The sequence below is a fragment of the Phasianus colchicus genome, chromosome 15 (genome assembly GCF_987193195.1).
Source record: "Phasianus colchicus chromosome 15, bPhaCol1.hap1.1, whole genome shotgun sequence".
In the NCBI taxonomy this organism is placed as follows: domain Eukaryota; kingdom Metazoa; phylum Chordata; class Aves; order Galliformes; family Phasianidae; genus Phasianus; species Phasianus colchicus.
In genome coordinates this window covers 17,275,863-17,289,863 of record NC_143450.1, presented here as the reverse complement: position 1 = coordinate 17,289,863, position 14,001 = coordinate 17,275,863, and the positions used below count along the sequence as shown (strand labels likewise).

General features: G+C 51.3%; 1 protein-coding gene across 3 annotated transcripts in view; it reads right to left on the bottom strand.

Annotated features, from left to right (window-relative positions):
* PDLIM4 (PDZ and LIM domain 4) overlaps positions 1-11,700 on the bottom strand; it is a 33,191-nt gene extending 21,491 nt beyond the window's left edge. Inside the window, exons 1-2 of one of the 3 annotated variants that reach the window (XM_031598457.2) lie at positions 11,544-11,700; positions 1,380-1,531 (exon numbers count right to left, since the gene is read on the bottom strand). In XM_031598457.2, the coding sequence (XP_031454317.1) occupies positions 1,380-1,531; positions 11,544-11,660 (269 nt within the window). In that variant the 5' untranslated portion in view covers positions 11,661-11,700. Of the gene's footprint in view, positions 1-1,379; positions 1,532-11,214; positions 11,352-11,508 lie in introns of those variants that run through there. The other 2 variants (XM_031598458.2, XM_090151059.1) reach the window with 2 other exon arrangements.
* Between the last annotated feature and the right edge of the window lie 2,301 nt (positions 11,701-14,001).

Here is a 14,001-nt window from a genome sequence, read left to right as displayed (position 1 = left end):
GACCTCATTGCAGCCTTCCAGTACTTGAAGGGAGGGGGACAGACTTTTTACAGGGTCTGACAGCGACAGGACAAGGGGGAATGGCTTTAAACTAAAGGAGGAGAGACGTCTGTTACACATTAGGAAGAATTGTTTTCCCAGAGGCTGTGAGGCACCAACCCAGGCTGCCCAGAGAGGCTGCAGTGCCCCATCTCTGGAGGCATTGAAGGCCAGGTGGGAGATGACATTTTGGGCAGCCTGATCTAGAGGTTGGCAATCTTCCCCATGGCAGGGGATGGAACGAGATGAGCTTTAAAAAGGTCCCTTCCAATCTAAGCCACTTCATGTTTCTATGAGCAAAGAGATGCCAATTGATGCCAATGGATAGAAGGGGCCAAGAAACAAGCCTTGGTAGCAGCCTTCTGAAAACTGCTCCTGGTGAAAACAGGAGACACCCCACCTGCACGAAGGGTCCTTTCTTTTATCTTTCTCCCCCTTTCCTTCCCAAAGCCTCATAACTACTATGGCACGGCTGGGCTCCTGCAGCAGTCAGGCACTGTAAATGCCTCTGCCCCATGAACGCCCAGGAACAAAACCAGGTTTGTGCTTCACAGCAGCACTCACACAGCAAGCAGGGTGGCTGCACCACGCGCTGGGACCCGGCTACCAGTCAGAAGCCACATATTTCCTAAGAGAAGCATAAACACTCAGTGACAGCTCTTCAGATTAAAAAGGCATTTCCTGCTATGAAGTGGATAATTAGGACAAATTTATTTAATTCTGTTAAGAGATAACAGCCATTTAGGAGCCTTATAAGGAATAGATCATTTGTGACTTGCATCAAAAGCCTTTAGCTAAAAGATTAACTTCAACAGAAAGCAAAGAAACCAAAACAAACCTTCATTTTGCTTTGAAATATTAAGAAACAAAACTGCCACGTGTAGCTGGCAGCACCTCCAGATGTACATTCATGGAAGAGACATTTAGGAAAATGATGGGTAGGAGCCAACAGAATATGGGAGGCTTCTCCCAAATGGGGTTGTGGCCCCAGTGCTTCTCCTGCTCAGGTCTACAGGAGCTGCAGGACCCCCATAAAGGTTTGTAGGGTCTGACCCTGCTCAGCCTGTGGGACCCTTGCGAGGTGCTGAGGGAGAATCCAGACCCACTCATTTTATCAGTGCTCCTTCAAAAACAGCTTTTGCCTCAGTGTGTCTAAAACCACTGAACAGCTGCACCGGGATGCATCCAGAACCAAACCCCATGGCACATCTGCTCTGGGGTTGGCTGCAAGCCTTCTGCAGAAGGATCAACCAAAACTGACACAAGAGCACATAGAGCAAAAAGAGCAAAGCACCGCTGCAATACACTGCTGAGGACACAGCACAGCAGCTGCTCCCTACCTGCTCACAGACAGCAGCAGCTGCTCCACACACGCCTTGATCTTGTTCTGTGCCTCCAGGTGCGTCATGGCTTCTGTGCTCTCCCCATTTATGGCCAGAATGATGTCCCCAGGGCACAGGTTGGCCAGGGCTGCTTTACTTCCAGGGTTAATCTAGGTGAAAAGAGATAGAAGATGCATTTAAAAGAATGTTCAATTTAAAGAAATTAATGTTTCTTGGAGTAACAGCTCCCTCAGTGCACTCATCTCTGGAGAAGACCCACGTGTTCTGCTAAGCCAACAGCACTCGGGTCCCACCTGGGGTCACATCAACATCTCTGGGGTTCATGACACACAGAGATGCCATTAGGTGTCAATTCTCAGCCCATGGGGCTCCCATCAGCCCCAGAGCATAACCCCCAGCACGTGCCCATGTCCCCTTCAAACACCACAATGCCCTCCTTCAACACAGCATCACAGAATATCCTGAGTTGGAAGGCACCCATAAGGACCATCAAGCCCAACTCCTTCAGCTCACAGGTCTTAAAACAAGCTCTGAGAATCAGTCCCTAGAAGCACATAAAAACTTTGGAGAAAGATGTAATTTAAGGGTGAGAGCAGTCACCCTAATTGCTTCCTGCAGGAATGCTGCATTTCACATCAGTTTTTCCTGATCGTTGTTCAAGGATCCGTCACTCTGTAGCTCTGCATGGAATGTCCCACAGCCCATCCATCCCCACAGCCCATCCTGACTGTTTGTGTAGGAACATCAAAACCTTACAGAGCTTCCAACTCCCTTCCCAAGGTACTAATGACACAGCTGGGTACTGCCTGTGGTCAGACATAGGGCCAATCCCACAGCCTACAGAAAAGCCTTGAGGAATTACCTTTTCCTTTACATCAACCCAATTATGCTTTTAACTTTCGGGATAAGACAAAACAGTGCAACACACAGGCAGGACAGGTAAGCATGTCTGCAAGTACATCACAGTGTTTGTGCCCTGAACCTGGAGCTCTGAACGCCCTGTGCAGCTGAGCAGAGCTGATGCCATGCTGAGCCTTTTGTCGTGCTGTCGGAGCAGATCAGCGCTCACCCTTTGCTCTTCAATCGTTCCTCCAAACAAACCTGCCCAGCCACCTCCTGCCTGCCTCTGACTCAGCCCAGAGCAAACAAAGGGAGGCATTTCTCACCGCAGTGCACATCAGCTGCAGAGTTGTGACATGGGGCATTTTAACCCCGGAGAGATTAATTATCTTTTTTTTCCCCCTGGAATTTATCCTGTTGTTTTCCTTTGAACCCACATTAGAAACAATGGCATTCCCCAACATCAGGCTCCTTCCGCTGCCTGGGAAGCTGCCAGCCCTGCCCTGTGCCAGGCAGGAGCCTGTGGAGCACCTCCAAGCACACACCTCTGCATAACAACGTGCTGGCACACGCATCCCCTGGTGTCGGCCACCCAGCCTTGTGCTGACAGCCCAACCCAACACCACCACATCTTGTTCTCATCTGTTCTTCATGTCTGATGCATTTCTCCCCTTGCACTGATCTTAACCAGATCATACCTTCCTTGGAGAAAAGCTGCTCATAGATGGGGCTCTTTGCTGTTTCCTATTTTTGGTTTCTGGTTTATTTCAGATTATTTTGGCAGCATCTTCACATTAGCATTTTATGCTATCCATAGAGATGGCTGAGGGCTGGACATGGAGCTGAGCTCCAAGAACACATTAGTTTGAGATACAGCATCAGGGTCATAGTCTGGGAACCAGCACAGGAACACGTGGCAGGTCCAGAGCTCACATCTGTCAGTGATGAATGCTCCAGATGCTCCAAGCCAAGTTCTCTCAACTGCAGATGTGTGACACCATCAGCACCAAAAGGTGCCAGAGCAAAGCAAACCAGGCTGTGCCACTGTGTTCTTCTGAGGGCAGGATCAGGCTGTGGTACAGCCCTACCTGCTCTGTGTGGTACAGCCTCCTGCAAGCCATGGAGACAAGGGCACAGCATTAAAAGTAATAAGCTTTGTAGTAGCACACGTTTGCAGTCCAACCTCCAGGTTACTGCATGGAAATGCACAAGTAAATGAGAAGGAGCAGAGGGACATGGGTCAGCTCAAACCAGAACACTCTGAGGACTTCAGAAGGCACATTTCCTTCCCAACAACAGCTGCTACCAAACCAGCACTGAGTATCCACCTCCACAACCAGGGACAGGGCTTCCCTTCAAGCCATGACCCTCGTGCTCCACAGCTACAGCTCTGTGGGGGTGCAGCCATGCACTTTACATGGACACCACACCTGCAGAGCTTTGAAATCCCAGGGCAGCAGGGGGGACAGCAGGGAGCTGCTAACACAGACACCCATCCATCCATGCCTCTGTTGAGAGAGCAGTGTGAATCGTGCATGATGTGAACCAAGCACTCATGAGTTTCAGAGTAACTGGATACATCACAAAGTTACAAACGCTGCAAAACCAATCTGCTCTGAGGCACTGAGACTGCGTGCTCTCCTGAGGGGCCTCCATCAGAGGAGCTGATTCTTGAGAATAGAATGTGTTGCTGGTTTTCATAAACAAGGCTTGTTTGTCTGGGAGGTGCCCAGCAGTGCCAGGAACGAACTGTTGTGGAGTTCCCCCCCATCACAGCCTCTGGCACACACAGCTCTGCAGCTCCATCCACACCCAGCCCCCCCACGTGCCCCTCAGCACACACAACATGTGGCATTCCCCAAGCTCCAACAGAGCCAAGCCCTGCCAGGAGACAACAACCTTCTGCATTTAACCCCTGTGCAGGAGTAAAGGATTGCTTCTTTGTTTCCCTCTCAAAGCATGCACGTGTTAGAACGTTTATCAACACAAAACACTAGAAGAAACAGAACTGAAACAAGGGGAAGCAGATGCCCACACACCACCCTCCTCCCTGTGCTCTGTCTCTGTGGGAGATACGGCTGCTATACTGAGAGCACCATTCCAGTGCCAGCACAGAGGGACTGGGGGGACCACGAGCACAGTAACAGCACCAGACCTACACCAGAGCCCAGCACTGCTCCCCACTGAGGACATCAGTGTCACCACATCAAGGGCAGTTCCATCCCAGCACTGCCCATGGGAAGTACCACCAGGCTATGCTGCAATAGGATCAACCAGCAGCCATGGGGATGCTCTGGAGCAGGTCTGGGAAAAGTCCCAAGTCCAGCAGTGCCTCTCATCTGGCCGCTGGGGCCCCGCTGTGATTTACTGAGTGCTAGCATCTGACTTTGGGCCAAGGAAATAATGCACACTGAGGCAAGTGTTCCACTAAGCCAGCACAGCTCCCAGCACCAGCTATCTAGCTTGGTAAGCAGTGTTATTTGTACTAAGAGTTGACTCTGGTAACACGCATAGCACAATTCCTTCAGTCCTGGAGCACAACCCCTGCAGGGCACCAGCCCCACACAAGCAGTCAGCACAGAGCCAACCCCCAAAAGGAACCCAGTGCTGCTCCGGGGGCACTGGCACCACCCCATGGGCAGCCAGGGACCGAGCCAAGCACTGCAGTCCCACCCAGCAGCAGTTCTGCACAAGAGAGCACCAGAACCAGGCCAACATCACCAGCTGGGATAATGAATCATAGAATCATTGAGATTGGGAAAGACCATTAAGATCATCTTAATGCTTAAGCAAAAGGTTTACTGGTCACATTAACAACTTACGTTAGCAGATGAACATATTGAGTGCTACAGCAACAAAACAGCTCATCCCATCAATGAATGAAATCACTTTCACAGCACTTAATAAGTTAAGATGCACAGTCCCATGCAATCCTATGCAGGCCACACTGTAACATTACCTTGGATTTAAGATTGGCAAGTCAGAGGGAAATTTCTGATCTGCAAGCATGATCAAAAGAGCCTGATTAAAGCCTCGGAGAGCCTTTCAAGATAGTGTGACAAAGTTCTCAGCTTCTAAACAAAGCAGACTTGTGCTCACAGGAGGCACACAGTGCAGCCACGGCTGCTCTGACAGCAGCACTGTCTGAGCACAGGAGGAGCCAGGGTTTGATGGCCATCCAGAGACAGAGCCCCCAAATCCTCTGAGCACTCTTTGCAGGGATACTCCTCAGCATTCCAAAGCACTGTGCTCTGAGCCAACATACATTCCTCGCTAATCCAGTTGCATTTTTATAATTGCTTATATAGAAGCTGTGCAGCACCTAAAGCTTGTCCCATTAGGCTCAGCACCGTAGGAAAGCCCCAACTTCTCACACCATATCTAGGAATTCTAAGGGTTCTTTGGAGAACCCCACGGGCACATTGCAGAGGACACCTGAGCTGCTTGCTCAAAGTATGCCCAGCACACCCTGCCAGCGCCAGCAAGCAGAAGGCACTCAGCACAAGCAGCTCACACCCAGCTGGAGAGCAAACCTGAAATCCCAGCCTGGTGAAAGCAACATGCCATCAGCCCCATGCTGCTGCCACACCACCACTTTCCTCTACTTTATCTGTGCATGGAGATATTCCACAGGGTTTGGCCTTTGTGCTGGAAGCCCTGTGTGTGCTGAGGGCTTCCAGGCAGCATTCTGTGCCTTACAGTGGGTGATAGCTCCCAAGGTCAGTATTTCTGCAGAATTACATAGGGTTTAATGAGAGAACATGAGCTGCAAGGTTTTGCTTCTCCAATTGACAAGAAGGATGGAGTGAGGAAGGAGCTCCAAAGGCATCTTTGTGATGTTTGGAAAACTTATGGGTGGAAATACTCTCACAGATTTTTTTTTAAATAGAGATCTGTTCCGTATGGTCAGAGAGGTTTACTTTCTGCACCCCCCCCTGAACACCACACTGTGCTCCATGTCTCTGCCACTGCTCCAATGACCCAATGTATCCTCCTCTTGCTCGGGGCTGTGTGCAAGCACTGAAGTTGAAACAAAACATCTCAGCCCTTATCTGCAGGGCTTACTGCACACGTGGTGCTCATGGCTGTGCACAAACCCATCACGCTCACAGGGCTCACTGGTGCCTCACTGCAGTCCCCACCCACAGCAAATCACAGCGTGCACCTCCTGTTAACAAGTTTGCTTTGGCTGCCTTATCAGCCCCACACTCCAGCACCTGTGGTCACAGGGGACTTAAAGCATATAGATAATTCACTGAGTGCTTGGGTATCAGAGAGCCAGGAGGCAACATGGAGCTCAAATCAAACAGAAGTTCAAATATTATTTCTAAGAGGATGTGCATGCTCTAGGACTCACTGTGTCACCTGCAGACACCACCTGCACTTCCCCCAAGTAAGAAGAGTGGATTGCAACCGTCTGTGTTAATGCCACATAGCCCATAATGACATATTTGCAGTAAAGGATCGATGTCCCCCCAGCAGGAACACCTACACAAGCGGCCCTTCAGTTCCTAAAGGGAAAGGGGACAGGCTGTGACAGGACAAAGGGAAATGGCTTCAGGCTGAAAAAGGGGAGATTTAGATTGGTTATAAGGAAGAAGTTGCTTATGCTAAAGGTGGTGAGGCACAGGGCAGGCTGGGGGGCTCTGAGCACTGAGCTGTGGGTGCCCCTGCTCACTGCAGGGAGTGGGACCAGGTGGCCTTCAGAGCTCTATCCCAACCCAAAGCAAGCTATGATTCTATGTTTAACCAACACTTACTGTGCTATAGAGCAACAAAAAGTTTAAGACCAAACCAAACACCCCAGGTATTTCCCTTGCATGCTGCCCACACCAACAGGAGCACTCCGATACCTCACTTCATTCTACTTTATCCTTGCATCAAGCAGGTTACACCCATGCACTTCTCCAAGCAGCTCTGCCTACCTGTCCCAACAGGCAATCTTTCAATCTCTGAAATGAAGGTGATGTCAATTTTCTAACAAGAGCCAAAAGAGCCCTTTCTGCTTTGTTCGACCCAGTGGAGGCCTGAAGCATTCTCAGGGGTGTGCTGCATTTGTTTTGCTGCACCCGCACCAAGGTCAGCCTGGGTATGAATAGACCTCTGTGAATCATTCTTTCCGCCTGGTTTCCCACTTGGGATTATCAGAGTGCTTGATTAGGGTAATTAGCAGTAGCTTTCCTTCCAACATGCAATACCACTGCTGTCTCCTGCACCAGCTCTTACTCTGCTTCCAGTTATTAAGTGAAGCCTCCATGTCTCAGCACCTCCAGCAGCAAACATCTCTGTAATGCTTCTGTAAGTGCTCATCTTCAGTTCACATTGAGTGCTGAGTACCAGAACGGCACAGATGTTCCACTGAGCCCTTACAGCCATCACTGTGGGACCAACGATGGTGAAAGAACAAGCAAAAATGAATTCCTTCCATTTAGAAACATTGTTCCCATTTGAACCATGTTGAAACAAACACAGATGCGCAACAGAGACACAGCTCTTCCATACAGACATTAAAGCTGAAGGGCAGCAGAAGCCAGAGGTGTTCCTTGCTTTAGGCTCAATCAGAGCCATTACTTCAGAGCACACAGCAAGGTGGGTCATTTCCATTTAACAAACAATCCAATACACACCATTTGCATATAAAGCAAAGAAACAACTTTACAGCCTAGCAGCTGAGCAAAGGGAAAGCCACATTCCCTTCCCTGGCATCTCCAGCTGCATCCCTATAGCCAACAGGTGGGCACCTATGGGGTTATCAGCCCCAGCCCCACTCTGCCATCCCAGCCTGCAGAACACCCACCCCATAAGTCACAGCATTCAGTGGGCAGGAGCACAGCACAGGGGGAGCAAACACAGCAGCCCTTGCAGGAATTCCTCCACAGACAGCACCCCTCCTCGAGTACCTCAGCCTGCAACAGAACTATTTGCTCAAACAGAAAAGTTCCTTACGTTGAAAAGCCAACCCGAACTTGCCAAACAATGCCCGGATAATGGATTGCAGACCCATTATTTCTTGCTCTCCTCGTGTTACAGTTCCACACCCATAGCTGAAAATGCATGCTCTGCTGGAGGCCAGCAGGTACAGTGATGTTGGGGAACAGCAGATAAAAGAATAACTATGTCCTTTTCTTAAATGCCATTAAATAGCCTTTTAATTTAAGGAAAAAAACCATTTAATAATACTGGATTCAGTCCATTTGTCAATATCTGCTCAGCCAAGCAGCTATGACAAACAGCAGCAGTGCTTGGCATTGGCAGAGCTGGGCAGGAGGCAATGCCAGCTGCTGCAGGAGCTCTACAGGCAAGTTCAGGCCATTAAATACATTCTAGTTACACTAATGACTGATTATCTCCTAATCCCAACAAGGGGCAGACCAGCTGTGATCCCACACAGACCCACAGCAGTGACTGATGTGGTTATGGGCACAGCACTGTGTCAGTTGTTCCACGTACCTGCAGCAGCCCCTGGCATGGCATATACCCCATTGTCACCCCCCTCAGCCAAGGAACAGCAGCTGACAGCTACCAGAAAATGAACCAATCTCCAAACCCACTTTCTATTGAGTCATTAAACAGACTCTAAGCAGATGCTCTGGGTCATTTCCCTTCCCCTATAAATATCCCTAGAAGGAGGAATCTTTAATTACACAATGCACTACGCCCAGCTCCAACTTTGTGTAAGCACAGCACAAAGCAAAGCAGGGCTCCCCCTAGGCCCACCCACCAGCATTTGTATTTCCTTATCTCTAAGGAAGAACAACTTAATGCTCCAGCTCAAGCCCTCGTGCTCAGCATCAGCTGTTCTTGATGCAATCCTCATTTATCATTATCAAAGCACAGAGGGAAGAGAATTGCTTTCAAATAGATCATGGATCAATTTAATGAGCTCCTTGGAAACAGCTGCAAGTGATGGACTCACCACCACCAGCTGCACCTGTGCAACTGTGGCCACATAGGGAACTAATGGGTAAAGCAAGCCCTGGTAACTCATTCAAGCCCCATTCCAAACCAGTGTTGTATGACATCATTGTTTTCCACACTGCCAAAGCTATGTTTTCTTCATGTTCATCCTCTGCAGGTACTGCCCAAGGCTTGGCTTTGAGCACCCACTGCTCCAACAGCTCCACTCACAGCACTGCTTTATCTCTTACCCTCCCCCCCGCCAGCCCCACTTTGGAGTTGGTCTCCACCACCCCAATTTAACATCTCTGCCCTCAGAGCAATGGCACTCAGGTGGGTTTTGGAAGAGCTCTCCAGGAAGGCAGCAGCATGAGCTCCAAACAACACAGGGTTATTGGGGCTGAAGAGAAATCATTTCCTTCAGCAAAGACCAGAAAAACCAACCTATGAGCAACTAAGACTTTCTTTCACCCTCCTCCTCCCCCCCTGCCCCATCCCTACGCAGGGAATTCACATTTCACAACAAGTAGGAATAGTAGGAATAGGATTAGAAAGAGGCAGACAGCCTTTGGCACCAAAACCTGTCCGAAAGCCACCCACAGCCACCTCAAATCCCAAAATCCAGCCCCTGAGCTCCCACTGTAACCAGCAGCACACAGCCATGCACCCAGTGCCCCACTCTGCTCCCCACACAGCATAGGAGGGCAGCAGGCAGGCAGACGATGCTCACAGCAGGACGCAGGAGCCCCACGGTCTGCTCCCTCCTCCCACCACGACTTCTGCCTTTTACAGTCTCTGTTTGTAATTTAATGACATTTTAATACAAAATAAATAAGAGAGCACTTGGAAGGAGGCGGAAGCCAGCCAAGAGCCTCAACAATGGGCTGCGGGGAGAGGATTCCTCCCACACTTGTCTGCAGCCCTGCAGATCTCCCCTTGCCCAGGTGGGAGGTCCAGGGGGCACGGCCTCAGTTTGGCCCAACGGAGGAACCTAAATGCTGCTCAAGCAATTAGTTTAACTATCTCATTATGATTCTGAGATGGAAGGAGCATGGCAGCACACCTGCTCTGTGCACAGCTCTCAGAGCCCCCCCAGCCCCAGCCATTGCTACCACTGCAGAGGGAACCCAGCAGCTCGTCCTCCTTCACTGCACCCTTTTTGGGTGTTATTTCCCAAGCCAGCAAGGGCTCTTTATGGTAGGAGCAGAGCCGAGGATGGGGACTGCAGTATGCCCAATGCCCATCATCATACCCTGCACCATCCCAGGAGCATCACCTCCCAGCCAGGGCAGCACCAGGAGCTGGATGAGAGGGAGGAGAGCCTGATCCATGACCTGAGCACCACCCTGTGACACCCTCCTCTGCTCAGAGGAGGACCTGTCCCAAGAAACGCTGTCTCACACCTCCAGAGGTCCCAAATCCCAGCTACACACTGCCTCACTGTGCAGAAGCAGACTTTGTTTTCTCTTGTTGAACATTAAGCCAAACTTTTTCCAAAGCAACAGCAAAGCAGCTCCCTCCTCTGCCTTAAGACGTTCCATTTCACAGCAGAAACACTTGCGCAGACACCAAGAGGCAACTGTGAAGTTCAATATTACCCTGCACATTTGGGGGGGGGAGGGAAAGGGGAAAGAGTTTGCCCTTCACCTCCTCTCTATCTGCCCTCCCTGAGCTCCCCCACATCCATCGCCCCATGAGGGGCACCAGAACAAAAGCACTCACTGGGAGCCATGCGATAGGCGCATCTGAGCTCCAACACAAACCAGCAGATTTTAAGAGGTGCTTTCTTTCTTAATTCATTCTTTCTAGCGCAGGGTAAATGTTTTCCATTTTCTGTCATGGCTTTGGCGGGCGAAGAAAGAGATGGCAAACAGCTTTTATGTGTTAGGACAACAGTTTTACGATCCAGCTGTTCCCAGAGCCTCTCAATGCTCTCAATGTTTACCAAACCCACGGGTACCCCAAACCCAGAGGAAGGGCAAAGAAGCATTGGGCACTGCTCCCATTATGGCACAGACAAGGAGCACGGGTGCAACCCCACCGTGCGTGGGGCTCAGCTCACTCTCTCTACGCACAGAACCCACTGCGTACTCACCGAGATGCTTTTAAGAAGCTTCCAGAACGCATCTTCGGGCTGTCATGTAGCACTACGAGTATACTTCACCCAACCACCAGTCCATAGACCCCACAGCTACGTACAGGACTCCGCCCCGACCCCACCAGTGCCCCCCACTTTTGGGAACGAGCCCAAGCGCTCTGCTAACTTTAAACCCAAATCTTAGGAACTAAAGACTACAAAAGGGTCTGAGCAGCATCTGCGCCGGAGCCGAAGAACAGTGACTCAGGAGGGAGGGAGGGAAGGAAGGATGCAGCCCCCCGCCCCGCTCACCCTGGAGATGGTCAGCGGCGTGCTGAAGTCCTTACCGCCCACCAGGCGGAAGCCCCACGGCGAGGGGCCGCGCAGGGCCACCGAGTGCGGCATAGCGGGGTCGGGGCTCCGTGCCCAGCGCTGCGCTCCACTCCCGCCCGCCGCCGTCGCATCCACTTAAAGCGGCTCCGAGGCCCCGAGGCCGGCCCTGCAGTGGGGCGGGCCGGGGGGGCGGGCCCGGGCGGCGGGGCGGGGGGGTGCGGGGCCGGGTGGGGGCCGGCGGGGAGCCGGCGGGGAGCGGGGAAGCTGCGGGGCGCGTCCCCCCGGGGGAGGCTGGGACCCGTCCCCGAGTCGGGCGGCCCTGCGGGGTCCCCGTCCTGTGATATAAAGCTGGTGGCAACCCGATAGGTGAGCGGAGCTTCTTGTCCCCGCCAGGAAGGGAGCCTAGGGTGGGGGCTCTCAGCCTCCGCTAACACCCAGCATCTCTGGGGAAGCACCAAACATCCCCGGGGGTTTGAAGACGCTCAGTTTGGTTTCGCTTTGATTTTGGGGGTGGTTGGATGATTGATGTGGTCAAAGCAAAACTGAACCAAGTGACCGAAACCAATCGTGTGGCCACAGCCAATGCAAATTTCTGCTGCTTCCTCAAGAGTGTGAGGCAGATGCTGTGATATTTTGGTGAAATAAGAGGCTTTGTTGGTTGTTCATCACGACATGCGTGCTGGAGGAGAAGGCTGGAACTCCAAACAGAACAATGGACCAGGTTCAAGCAGCTTAGGAGATTGTGCCAACTCACCGTGGCTGTGCCCAGGAAGGGTCTTGGGCTGCCAGGGCAGTGTCGTGTACCCTCAGCTGCACAGGGCTGTCACCCAATGCACTGCATCCCCCAAATTACATTGGGATGCCCAAAGGATGTTCGTGCCATAGGGAGTGCTGGCTGGCATGGCATTTGATAGCACAGCATTGTGTGGCACAGCATCAGATAGGACAACAATGGGTGACGTGGTGTTGGATAGGACACAGTTGGGTGGCGTGGTGTTGGGTGGCAGCCTGGAGGCAGAGTAGGCAAAGTTCTCACCTGGGCTCCATTGGAAGCAGAGATGTGAGCAGGAACCTCGTAATGCTGCAGCTTGGGAAACAGTGCTCTGCCTGGGCAGGGCTGGGCCAGAATCTCTGACTTCCAAACAGGGCTGAACAAAGGAGGCATTGTTAGAAAGGTCCAGTTTCATGAAGTGGCTTCATGTTGCCCGGTTTCTGTGACTTTGATTTATGTGCTATTCTCTGCAAAATGTTTTCGCGTGCGTTCGCTCGTGCCACAGGAGGGTTTGTCTGAGGCTGCCGTGCCTGGGCTGTGCAAGATGCTTTGGTCTGGGCTGGGTGGGAGCTGCAGCCTCGTGATTTGGGGCAGACTGTGGCTGTTCTGAACCCAAAACACAGCAAGCTTTGTTTGTCTGGATGGGATCACACCTCCAGAAGGAGAGCTGAGATGCATCAGGAACAGCAGCGCTTCACCCATCCTTTACGTCCACACCAGGCTGCAGAGCTCCCTTTTGTCTGTGCAGCAGAGATGAATCATCCCTCATTCCTGGGTGATATCACCGCTCTCAGAGCTGCCCAGCCTGAGGTTTCCTTCTTGCATTAGAAAAACCCTCCCAGCCGAGCACTGACACAGCATGCGGTGTTAGAGGAGCAGCTCCCACCATCCTGCAGGGGAAAATTCCCTACTGCCGGGTGCTGGGAGGCAGGGATGGGGGTTTGGTCCCAGGGTGGTTTCTGAGCACAGCCCGGCACTGCTGGGTTCTCAGAGTAATTTGTTGGCCGAGAAAACAGATGATGAAAACACTGAAATCCCCACTATTAAAGCATTCCTTTCAGAAATCCAGTGGGAAAGTTGCTGACCTGGGGAAGTTTTCTCTTCGAGGCCATTCATGTGCTCAGCCCAGGCTGCCCCTCACCTCACCTGAATGTTAACCCACGTGAAACGCGATGGAAATCGGCCACATCACTTTAAACTTGTGGGTGTGCTCCTTCCAAATTAAATTACATTCCAAAATGCATTAAACTGAGCTGAAGGAGAGCCAGTTTTACTCTGAATAAAAGTATCTGCAGTTCAATTCCTTCCCCTGGAACATGTCCATGTGGGGACCAGCCATCAGATCACAGTACAGCATCAGGAATTAATTCCTGACCCCTCGATCCCCAGCTTTTGGGAAGGAGGACATCAGAACCCCATCTCCCCCCTGCCCAATTGCCCCCAGTTGCTCACAGACATCTTTGCTTTCTCTGAGCAAAGCCAACACAATCCTGCAGCCTGAAAAGGGCCCAGTCCCACTCACGTTCCGGTGCTGAAAAGTGGACTCAGTGATTTCTATTACTTTTTTTTATGTCTCTGATAACTCGATGACTTTTCAGCTATATTTTAAGTCATTTCCAAAAATGAATTGTTCTTCTGGAACAGAAACCACCAGGATCACCACGAGGTGATACAAATCTCACTGTGGGAGCAAACCCTGG